Genomic DNA, 12,651 nt, shown 5'->3' with positions numbered 1-12,651 from the left:
ATATATAGGCAGAAGAAGTACGTCAGGGGGGCCACGAGGGGCCCACGAGGGTGGAGGGCGCGCCCAGGGGGTGGGCACGCCCCCTGCCTCGTGACCTCCTCGCAGATCCCCCGACGTGCACTCCAAGTCTTCTGGGCTTCTTTCCTTCCAAAAAAGAGTTCCGTGAAGTTTTAGGTCAATTGGACTCCGTTTGATTTTTCTTTTCTTCGAAACCCTAAAACAGGGTAAAAACAGAAACTGCACTGGGCTCTGGGTTAATAGGTTAGTCCCAAAAATAATATAAAAGTGTATAATAAAGCCCATAAACATCCAAAATAGTAGATAATATAGCATGGATCAATCAAAAATTATAGATACGTTGGAGACGTATCAGACGTTCACATGACACCACTAGAGGAGAGACAACATACATCTCATCAAAATATCGAACGAATACCAAATTCACATGACTACTTGTAGCAAGACTTCTCCCATATCCTCAGGAACAAACGTAACTACTCACAAATCATATTCATGTTCATAATCAGAGGGGTATTAATATGCATAAAGGATCTGAACATATGATCTTCCACCGAATAAAACAACTAGCATCAACGACAAGGAGTAATCAACACTACTAGTAACCCACGGGTACCAATCTGAGGTTTTGAGACAAAGATTGGATATAAGAGATGAACTAGGGTTTGAGATGAGATGGTGCTGGTGAAGATGTTGATGGAGATTGACCCCCTCCCGATAAGAGGATAGATGGTGATGACGATGGTGATGATTTCCCCTTCCCGGAGTGATGTTTCCCTAGTAGAACAGCTCCGCCGGAGCCCTAGATTGGTTCTGCCTCGTGCCGGCGGAGTTTCGTCCCATGAGCTTGCTTATGATTTTTTCTCGGACGAAAGACTTCATATAGCAGAAGATGGGCATCGGAGGCCTGCCAGGGGGCCCACGAGACAGGGAGGCACGCTCAAGGGGGTAGGGCGCGCCCTCCACCCTCGTGGCCAGGGTGTGGGCCCCCTCTGGTTAATTATTTCGCCAGTATTTTATATATATTCCAAAACATGCTCCCATGAAGTTTCAGGACTTTTGGAGTTGTGCAGAATAGGTCTCTAATATTTGCTTCTTTTCCAGCCCAGAATTCCAGCTGCCGGCATTCTCCCTCTTCATGTAAACCTTGTAAAATAAGAGAGAATAGGCATAAGTATTGTGACATAATGTGTAACAACAGCCCATAATGCAATAAATATCGATATAAAAGCATGATGCAAAATGGACGTATCAGCCAACAAGGGGGAAGCTGAGCATCCTCCTCGTCATCATCATCATCATCATCATCATCATCTTCTTCTTCTTCTTCTTCTTCTCCTTCTTCTTCTCCTTCTTCTTCTTTGTGTTACCTTTGTTAGCCAACATTGTCTCAATCCACTTCAATCTTTTGTTCTTCAAAGCTTCATTGTCATGTACCTCCACACCATGGCCGGACTGAACAACAACATCCTTCTGTGCCGCATATTCATCAATCCTTGATAATCCACAAGTATAGGGGATCGATCATAGCCTTTTCAGTAAGTAAGAGCGTCGAACCCAATGAGGAGGTAAAGGCATGATTTATACTCTCTAAGGTTCTACCTATACAACCCTATGTACACCGAACGCTAATTTTCCTAAAAATTCTAGCGAAGATAGTTTGAAAGCTTTTGAGAAAGAGAAAAGGCGAGTGTGGAGTAGCGGTGATAGGATGCGTGGAATTATCCCTAAGCAATTGGCTACTAGAAATATAATCATCATTTCTTCTTTATATGTTGGAGAGGCCTATGCTAACATACTACCAGTACATGGAAATCATACGTACTTAGGATTGAAACCTAGCAAGTATCCTCAAATACTAGGAATTTATTAAGGTAAAACCCAAGCATAACATTAAGATCTAAGGTCCTCTACATCCCATATGCAACAAATTTACAAACTTGGACATGGTAATATTTGTCACTCCGACCATCCTTCCTAAGAAAAGTCATTACATATTGCAAAACCTAAAGTGTGATTCACATATGTTCACGCTCATATGATGGGCACGAAAGGAACATGACAAAATAAAGCATGCAACTCAAATCAATCACGGCCACCAATTAACCGTATGAGAAGAAGGATCTACCCAGACATATAGAAGATGCAAGAAATCATTGGATAATAATTAATAACATCAAACACAATGTTCAAGAAGGATATTACAACAGGTTGCGAGATAGTGGACCACTGAATATAGAGGGACGAAAGTGATGGAGATGTCTATGAAGGCAGTGGAGTTGATGGATATGATGGTTATGATGATTGTTGCCTCGGTGGCACTCCGACGCCACCATAAGATAAGGGAAGAGAGACACCGCTTCCTTCTTCCTTGGCCTCTCCTCTAGATGTGGTTACATTTCCCCCTATGTTCCTTGGCCCCCATGTCTCCCGGAGGGTGAGAGCCCACCGAGATTGGATCTCCCTTCTCTTTGTATGTCTTTGTTTTCGACACTTTTTTGCATCAGATCAACATTTTTTAAATAACCAGAGATCCGCAAATCTAATTGAGCTGAAATTTTAAGAATTTATTATTATTATTATTATTATTATTATTATTATTATTATTATTATTATTATTATTATTATTATAGGATCTTTCTTGCGGCCGAAGGAGAGTTTAAACCGACTTAGGAAACCTCCACACGGTAGGCCCACACGGCCCACCCCTAGGGCACGTGGAGGTGCCACATGGCCTCCTGGTGGTCCCTTGGCCTCCATCTTTTGGATGCTGGAATCTTTTGGCCAAAAATATTTTTAGATTTTGTTTTTTGATTTTTCTGGCTCTGAAACTTTTTTCACCTAAGAAGCCAAAAAAAATAGAGAACAAAATTGGTCTTTTGCACTTTATTAATATATTAGTTCAACCTAAAATGATTCAAATTTGTACCATAAGTATTTAAAAATGATATTAATATAACATGAGCATAAGAAAAATTATAGATACGTTGGAGACGTATCAAGCCTCCAGTCTATGATCCAGTTATGAAGAATGCAAAACATGCTTAACTTCGGAAGTGAAAGAGTGGAATGCGTAAGGGCATCTCCAACACAAACCCATAAATGCCCACACACTGTTGGAAATATGCCCTAAAGGCAATAATATTATATTATCTATTTCCATGTTTATAATTAAGAGTTTATATTCTAAGTTGTAAGCCCTAAAGGCAATAATATTGTATTATTTATTTCCATGTTTATAATTAAGAGTTTATATTCTAAGTTGTAAGTGCTAGGATTCTGAAATATGTGATTTAGTGAAAAACTCATAATCAGATGTGGAATGATAAACAGTAAAATCTGATTTCTAGTCTCGCCTCTAGGATTATATATCTCAAGTGTTGTTTGTGATCATGTGGGCCTTGCTTACTCGTATAGCTACTAATGAAGCGTGTTATTATATAGCTTCATTGGCACACAGCACACATGAATCTGCCCTACTCGATACATGCATGTAACAAAGCATACGGTGTTCCTTGTTCATTCTCAATTGTTTGAATATTTCTTAAACCCCATCCATCTGGAATCACATGTTACTTAGCCTAAAACTGGATGTGGTAGTAGCTAGGAATGTGCACTTTTTTTATAGTCGAATCCGATCCTTTTTGGATTCTATGGAAAAAAATGGGACGTGGAGTTTCTACACCTAGTAGCAAATGCTCCTGGTGTGAACAGTAAAATATAAAAAAAAATCTGATTTTTTGTGTGGCATATTTTCACAAATGTTCGTTGTGCATGTTAAATTTCATCGTGAAATCACATTGGTGAAAGGCGTGGTAAAAAAACAAAATCGATGTTCTAAAAATGTTACTTACAAAAGCATTTGGAGCTTTGATTTTGTTTTTTTGGCACGACTTCCACCAATGTGATTTCGTGATAAAATTTTGCATGCACAACAAACATTTGTGAAAGTATGTCCCAACAAATTTCAGATTTTTTTTATGAATTCACCTTGTGGTGGCAGTTGGGGAAAAAGTGGCTCAGCGCGTTGCACCCGACTACAAAGTCAACTAGAAGACCGGCTCGTTGTTAAGAGTGGCTTTGTATTACCCTCTCTGTAGAGAAATATAAGATCGTCCAAACGAACCAGCCGTTTCGGATGGCATACATCATGCAATGCAATGCATCGTGTCGGATAACAAATTACCAAGAGAGAAGTGAATGCAAATTGTTTGTTGATGTATGTAAGCAATAACTGGGGTTCAAGAGATCTCGAACAATACTTTCTATAGTAAACAAAAATCCTGAGGACGAAAAAAAATGTCTATACTCTCGGTTAGTGCGAAGTATACCTTGTACTCCATGAATCTGTACGTAAAAAAGTGCCTGAACTGTCTGACTGGGTCTCCGTTTGGAACATAAATACATGGTCGCGGACAATGTGCCTGAACTGTCACAATCTGCTTCATGTTACTCAAAATTTTCATTTGCAACCCAATCATTAGCGTAACAGATTGTGTCATTGTGTGAAGGTTATTTGTGCGATTCTTAAGCAAATTAATGGGCTAGCTATGCTCAAGATGGAAATGGGTGATCGGTCGATATGGAGATGGGTTGATGGACCGGCTGACTGGTGTATGTGCATGCAATCACACCGTGTATAGCAGTTGGAAAAAATGGTGCTGCCGCCGCGTGTTATACCGAGTCAAGAACAAATACTAGATCATCGTCGTGTGGCTTTAATAGCTGCTTCCATGAACTGATCTACCTAACCGCAGCAAAACTAATCTTGCTTACTCGTATAGCTACTAATCAAGCGTGTTATTATATAGCTTCATTGGCACGCAGCACACATGAACATGCCGTACGCCCCTACTCCATACATTCTCAATTGTTTGAATATTTCTTAAACTCCATCCGTCCGGAATCACAGGTTACTTATTAGCCTAAAATTGGATGCTGTAGTAACTAGGAATCTGCACTTTAGAGCATCTCCAACAGCGGCGCAATGCGCCGCGCGCTAAAAGCCGCGATACAGCGTCGGGTTAGCCAGCTTTTGCGCGCAGCGGTGAGCTGGCTCCAGCGGCCGCCGCAAATTAAAGCGCGCCCACGCCGCTCCAGCAGGCGCGCTTTATTTCAGTTTTTTCTACTACATATTTGGTTTCGTAGATAGTTCTCCTACTACATATTTGGTTTCGTAAATAGTTCTCCTACTACTACTCGTCCGATTCGGACTCTGTCTCAGTGATGTCCTCCTCCGACGTCGGAGCGTAGGCGTTAAGGAACTGCTCGTCGTCGGAGTTCCAGGAGGACGCATCTCCTGGCGCTTGGTTGTATTTAGCGACCGCCTTCCGCGTTCGCTTGCCCTCGCGATAGTCGGCTCGCTCCTCTCTCCTCTTCGCCCTCCTCGCCCTCCTCTGGGCGAAGAACTGTTCCTCGTTGGTGTCTTCCGGGAAGCGATGAATCCACATCGCCATAGCTTGCTCGTCCATCTCGGCCAGCCTGAGACGATGCTCCCGCCTCCGATGCTTACGATGATCCTCGTTAGTGAGAAGCCGCGGGAAAGGCGCCAACTCCTGTGCGCGCTCCCGCGTCGCCACGTCGGCGAAGTTCATGTCCTGACGGGACCGCAGGAGGCGCCACGCCGCAGCGTCGTACGCGCGGGCGCCCTCCTAGGCGGTGTCGAAAGTTCCGAGACGGAGCCGCATGCCGCCGCCCGACCGAATCTCGGCGGAGTAGGTGCCGGACGGACGCACGCGAACGCCGCGGTAGCCCGTACCTCCCCGGCGCCGAGGCGGCATCGTGGCGCGGTGGTGGCGTGTCGGCGGCAGAGCGCGGCAGGGGGCGATGAAGTGACGAAGAGAGCGGCAAAGGGCGATGGAGAGAGCGGCGAAGGCGCTGCAATTTAAAGCGCGCCGGACGTGGCGCGCCAAATGTAGCGCGCGAGCGGCCGCCTTTTCCCCCGCGCGCGCAATCGTTTCCCGCGCGCGCTAGTTTTGCGCCACCGCTGGAGCGCACGTAAACGTCCCGCGCGCGCTATAAAGCCAATTTACCGCGCGCGCGCGTCTTTTGGCGCGGCTGTTGAAGATGCTCTTAGTTTGATAGTCGAACTCGAACCTTTTTGGATTCTATGGAAAAAAATGTTACTCCCTCCGTTCAGTAATACAAAAATGTTTGAATATTTTAATATAGACTATATAAAAAAATGAGACCAACTCAAGGGCTAATCCTCATTGACATTTTTTTATAGGAGAAACTCCGCGAGCACCGCGCATCTGAGCCGGGACTCGAACTCGGGTGGGCTGGCAGCAACCCCAGCTGTCCAACCAACGGGTCGACACCCCGTCCTTAATATAGACTATATAAGAATTGAAATGGATGAACAAACACACTAACACATGCAGATTTAGGAAAAGTTAGAACATCTTATATTTGTGAACCGAGGTAGAATATATGAAGTGAGGCGAGGATGAGAATAGTGCGTAATCGCTCTACGCAAGTTTATAAGTTCGATCGAGGGCTCAGTAAGCTTATCTATCCTGATGACGAGAACAAATCCTGTGATGAAGAAAATGTCTTTGCTCCGGGTTGTAAATTCCGATGAAGGTACGAGTGTGTATTCATGCAAATCTAATATGATCTTTAGCTCCGTCGCATCTCCACCTACATGCATATATATACAGTATTCACCGGCAATATTGATGTGCGTCACTATCTGCTTAATGGTACTCAAACTTTATATTAACAAGACAATTAATCCCCGCAAAAAAAAAAGACAATTAATCATCTGACACACATCAGAATTGTTAACAACCAAAAGTAAAGAGATGTGGGAATGAATGTTACCTGTGTATACATCTTCAACAAAACAGAAATGCTTTTGAGACTAATTCTTTACACGGTCTTTTTAATCGCGCTGGATGCCCGGGGCCGAAGTCGTGCTAGTTTGGATGATCTACACAAATTGTTTACGTTTTTCTTCTAAAAGTTCTGCCCTTGTTTGTAGCGACGTGAATTGTTTATGAGTGGATCTCTTTTCGTTTTAGTTTGTCCTTGAGCTTGCATGCACATTAGTCAAAACTCATAACATCATCTTTACATTGACGGATGGAAGAAAAACTCTTTTTGACATACACAAACAACTAACAAAGAAATCACTTTGAAAAGTCAAATTACATACACTGACAACTAACAGTATGATCTGCGATCGACGGACACACAAAATATATAGATATGCTTTGAATGACTTTGGAATGATTGCCTAGTGGTGGTTGACGACAAAGCACTTCTCCCTGATCTCCCCCTCTTCACCGGTGAGAACCTCCACGTTGCCCATCTTGACCATGGCGGCAGCGAACTTGGCCTGCCATGCCTTCTCCACGGCGGCGTGGAACGCGACGATACCGGCGGTCCGGGGGCTGGTGAGTAGTGTCTGGTCGGAGGTGAGCGGCACCTTGCGTGCCAGTACGTTCTTGAAGTACTGGTTGTCAAACTCCCCCGGCGTGACGGGGTCCAGCGGCACAGTTGTGGGGTCGCTAGGGTTGTCCGTCGATGGAGGGCATTGATGCTTCAGCTCTGCCGCGTAGAACCTGTCGATGGACGGGTCGGTCCGGCCGACTTCGCCCGAGAAGTTGTGGATGCGTTGAGTGAAGGAGGAGCAGTGGGATCTACCGATGGTGTGTGCGCCCGAGAGCGTGACCATGTCGTCTGCGGAGAGCCCCTTGCGCTTGAAGCTGGCCACGAGCTCCGCGACCTTGTCGGTCGGGAATGGCACGTTGTTGTTGAGCACCTCGTCGGCGATAGACACGCGGCCGTCACGGCGACCAGACGGCACATGGTAGTTGATGCCGCCGGCAAGGTTGGCCCCGTCGCGCGCGGCGAAGGCGAGCACGTCGGCGCAAGAGACGGTGCGTGGGCAGCTCGCCTCTAGGGCTGCCTTGGCCTCGTCGATGACCTCAAAACCACGCATGCTTGGGTTGTTCGCCTGCGAATCCTTCTCCGCCGAGTTCCCGGGCGTCGAGTTGATCAGCAGCGAGCCATCACAACCCTACACATGTAGAACAACACAAACATCAATGGTCAGATCAGGTACCTGAATGTAAACGTTGCACTGACAAGGTTGCATGAACCGTGAATGGAGTAGGGGTGCATGGGTGCATGATGGTCATTGCTTACCCTGACAAAACAATCGTGAAAATGCATGCGGATGATGCCACCGGCAAGGCCTGGGTTGCGGGCGAAGGCGCGGCGGACGGCGTCGCGCACGATGTACTCGGCCTGTGGGCACGTGTGCTCATAGAACCCAACCTTCAGAAACTTCGACGGCGGAGGCGACGCATCTGCCACCGCCGAGAAGGCGGCCACGGCGAGCAGCACCGCCGCAGCCCACGCAAACACTAAAGTGGGGAACCTCATGACTGGAAGCTTACTATCGAAGCAACTAATTGTGGATTAGTTTCGTGGGCTGCAGGTTGCTCTTGCTCCCCAAATTCGTAACAAGCTAGAGATTGCTGTGGTGATGCGTTGATGGCTGGGTGAACTGGTGTTTATATAGCACTGCATTCACCGTGTAGCAGTTGGGGAAAAAGTGGCTCCGGGCGTTATATATACCCGACTACGGAGTCAACTTGAAGACCAGATCGTCGCTAAGGGTGGCTTACATCCACCTAACATCAGCTAAAGTAAACTCGCTTACTCGTCAAGGAACTGGAGTACTCCCTCTCTCTCAGTTCACAGGGCGTGCACGTACTCCTAGATCATCAATTTGACCAACCTAATACAAGTCATATATTACAAAAATATATCAATATAAACTTCAGGTGTTCTATTTTCGAACGTTTATAATTTGAGCTCTTTTACGGTGATTGTGGAGTTATGAAACGTAATTTCATGTAACTCCTCCTTTGATTATTCTTCACCGTTGATTTAAACCTATTAAGTAAAAAGATTAAGTTTAATCAACAAGGATATTATGGTCATGGGTGACTGTTTTTTTTAGCATGTCTGTCAATTCCCTTGTCAATCGCCCGCGTCTGGCCTAACCCATCTCGCACGAGGACCTGGAGACGGCGGCGCAGGAGCGAGGACCGGGCGACGCCGCCAGCGCGAGGACCTAGAGGCGACGCCGCCGGCGCGAGGTCATGGAGGCGAAGCCCCGTCTTTGGTTGGTCGCTGTGGCCGCTCCCTCACGGCCCCGCCGACACCGGCGCGAGGTCCTGAGGACGCTGACCCGAGATGGAGGCCCCGCCTGCGCTTGGCCGTAGTGGTGTACCAACGCAGCAAGGTATCTCTTCCCCTGCCCCCGTCTCTTCCTTCCGTCCCTCCCTCCCTGCTGTTAGTTCTGCCGGCGGCGGACCAACTGCTCGTTGCAGCACCTTCACATATATATATGCAGTTAGGGTTGAGCAGTGAACACACCTCATTTAGATATTCCAGTACTGAAATTGGTGGGGGACAAACACTGACCTCTGAATTGCCTATTGTTGATTACAAAATGTTGGTAACATAGTTTCATTTGTTGATGGATTAGTCTGTGTGGTCAGACATCTCTCGGAGTCTTGGCTAGGATGGCAGAGAGATGCTACATTTGTGGACTGATTCATGCGTAATTAAGCTACCTGGTGATGAAAAATAGGTGCAACTTGAAGTGATGAGTCGTTAAATATTCCTTGCTATGATAAAGTTTTCAGAACTATGGAAAGTGTGTTATATGCTGCTTAGAGGTTATATAGCTGGAGGCACCTAACAATTGTAGAAGACAGTCTGCATTGGTTTTGTCTTTTGTGTGTACATCAGTGTATCATAAATTCATAAACTGTAGTATCAGTCTTCTCAGTGCAAAACTGGGGACTACAATTCCATGGCACTCACATGCTGAGAACTTCAAAGAGTAAATCATGAGTCGTCAGTGAACTTTTGTTCCAAGCTCACTGCGCAGCGCCTACGGCGGACATTCAGGTAAATCTCGAGTCGTCAGTGAACTTGTTGGTGTGTCATTTTAGTCTAGCAAACCAGATAGTAATGTGACTTTCTATTTCAGATATTGAGATGTGGACCTCCTCCGATGAAGAAAGCCATGGCTGCAAACCTAGATGACCTTGGGTACATCAAGGAGATGCAGTTCCAGTTCTAAGTTTCAACGGTGCAAGCTACCAAAATAATGGTCGCATGGCCGTTCTTATTATTTTCAGTTTGACATGAGCTGACTGATACCATTTAGCTCGTCCGAAAAAAAACTCCATAGTCCATGAAGTGTCATTTCTGATGAATGATAGTAAGCCTAATTGAGAGGTTGTGTCACTGTACCGTGTCAGTTATATAATGCATGTTGTTCTGTGTCTAGTGTCACTTGTGTCCGTAATGTTATTATTTGCTGAAAGACAGAAGACAACGGCTAGATTATATCAGCATGCCAGAAATGAGTTGGTATTTGATGAACTGCTCAAGCAGTCAAGCTGTCGAGAAATAAATATACATCGTTTTAGAAAAGACATGGTCTCCAATAAGTAACAATAATCGCCATTTTCCACGGCAATACACTTCAGCTGCATGAGTAAACAGAATGCATTTTGTAAGATTATTATTTTGCCCTATATTCAATCTGGGAACATGTTTCTAGAAGTTTTGCCAAACGAAACAAATAGAAGCAAAATTCAATTTCAGGACCATTTTGGCTCAAAATGTGGCCAGAAGATAAGTTTTCAGAGAAATTCCAAAAACAATATATCTCAAAAATCCACACTATCCTATTCCTTATCTCATTCAGTCTGGGAAATTTCAAGAAGTTTTGCCAAATAGAAAAAGAACTAGAAGTAAAATTCCATTTATAAGAAGCATTTTGGCTCAAAATTTGGCAAAAAAATGTTTTCAGAAAAATCTCAAATATCCACACTACCCTTTTATTCAATCTAGGAAAGTATTAGTAGTGTGACCGGCCCCGATACCGGTCTTAATAGTCTGGGCCCGCTACTATCTATATTAGTCGTACAGACCCACAAATACTGATCTTTAGTCATATGGACCCACAAGTATCAATCTCAGTCATCCGGACCCATAAGTACTATTTTTACTCGTTCGGGTTGATCTTACACGCTAAGGCTCAATACTTCAATCTTAGTCATCCAGACCCACAACTAATGGTCTTAGTCGTTCGGAAACACAAATATCAGTCTTAGTGGTGCGGAACTAGAAACATCGGTCTTAGTCGTGCGAAACCATAAATATCGGTTGTAGTCATTCAGGCTCACTAGTATTGATCTTACCCGTCCGGACCCACAAGTATCAATCTTACTCGTTCGGGCTCACTACTATCAATCTTAGTCACCCAAACCCACAAGTATCGGCCTTATTCATTCAGGCCCACAAACATCGGTCTAACTCCTTCGGGCTCACTTCTATCGGTCCTACTTTTTCGGGCTCGCTACTTCAATCTTACTGCTCAGGACAAGAGAAGTACTGATGTTACTCATTCCTCTTCATAAGTATTGATCTTAGTCGTCTGGACCCACAAGTATCGATCTTAGTCGTTCCCGTTCACAAGTATTGATCTTCATCAGCCGGACCCACAAATAATGGTCTTACTCGTTTGGCCTCGCTACTTCAATCTTACTGCTCAGGACACGATAAGTACTGATCTTATTCATGTTCACAAGTATCGATCTTAGTCATCTGGACCCACAAGTACCGATCTTAGTCATCCGAACCCACAAGTATCGATCTTAATTGTTCCCGTCCACAAGTAACGGTCTTACTCGTTCAGCATTGCTACTATAGATCTTAGTTGTCCGGACCCACAAGTATTCGGGCTCACTAGTATCACTCTTAGTTGTTCGGACCACAAGTACCGGTCTTACTCGTTCGGGCACACAAATACCTATCTTGGTCATCCAAGCCCACAAATTCAGTTGTTGGCATTCACATAGAAGGTAGAGAGCGGCAATAACTCATGAATTAGCGAACACCTTGGAAGCAACACAAGATGTACTGTGACTTACAAGTAGAAATCATGCAAATTACATTGTAACTCCAATGTCCACTCTATTGCTACTGTAAATTCATCAACAATTGTTGCCATTCACATAGAAGGTAGAGAGCTGCGGCAACTCATCAATTAGTGAACATCTCCGAAGTAGCAAACTGTAACATCAGTGCACCACTAGGAAATTTACAACCTAGGCATAAAAAACTCAGGTCTAAACTATAAAAACAGATGGGTAAAACTCATGATTTATAGGAAAATTCAAATTATAGCTCAAACAAACGTACAATATAACCTGAGAATCTCGAAAATGGTTTGGCATTTCAGTGGTGGAGAAAGGCCAGCATCATCAATGAAAGTAAGAGAGGACATACAATCAAACCAAATTGCAGCTGCATCTGATAAGAAGAAAAGTATTGTATTTCATAGATCAACGTCTACCAGCAGCAAATATTTCTCAGCACATGAGAGGGAACACAGAAACCAACACGTGCACCGAAAAACTTTGAGAAACAAATAGTCAGGTGTTTCATTAAGCAAGAGTTCAAGTGGGGTTTCAGGTGGGCTGGGGATAGCAATATTCACCTAACCATCCCAACCGCATGTTACCAGACGTGCCAACAATTTGATCTCCAATGAATCAACCTTTCCAGAAAAAATGGAGCAATCAATTTTGG

General features: G+C 44.6%; 1 protein-coding gene across 1 annotated transcript; it reads right to left on the bottom strand.

Annotated features, from left to right (window-relative positions):
- Positions 1-7,074: 7,074 nt before the first annotated feature.
- Positions 7,075-8,513, bottom strand: LOC119367045 (peroxidase 5-like). Its single transcript, XM_037632703.1, has 2 exons — positions 8,173-8,513; positions 7,075-8,044 (listed from the first exon to the last, which is right to left on the bottom strand). Exons 1-2 carry the CDS (start codon positions 8,410-8,412, stop codon positions 7,259-7,261), a joined length of 1,026 nt encoding a protein of 341 aa, XP_037488600.1. The 5' UTR covers positions 8,413-8,513; the 3' UTR covers positions 7,075-7,258.
- Between the last annotated feature and the right edge of the window lie 4,138 nt (positions 8,514-12,651).

This window comes from Triticum dicoccoides, chromosome 1A (genome assembly GCF_002162155.2).
Source record: "Triticum dicoccoides isolate Atlit2015 ecotype Zavitan chromosome 1A, WEW_v2.0, whole genome shotgun sequence".
Lineage (NCBI taxonomy): Eukaryota > Viridiplantae > Streptophyta > Magnoliopsida > Poales > Poaceae > Triticum > Triticum dicoccoides.
The sequence above is the reverse complement of the archived record's forward strand: the minus strand, read 5'-3'. Positions and strand labels throughout refer to the sequence as shown.

What these genes read in the sequence shown, in the direction of transcription:
- LOC119367045 (XM_037632703.1), bottom strand. Translation starts at nt 8,412, where the DNA reads ATGAGGTTCCCCACTTTAGTGTTTGCGTGGGCTGCGGCGGTGCTGCTC. An exon ending in TTCACGATTGTTTTGTCAGG is followed by an intron (nt 8,045 to 8,172) that starts GTAAGCAATGAC and finishes CTACATGTGTAG; the next exon opens with GGTTGTGATGGCTCGCTGCT.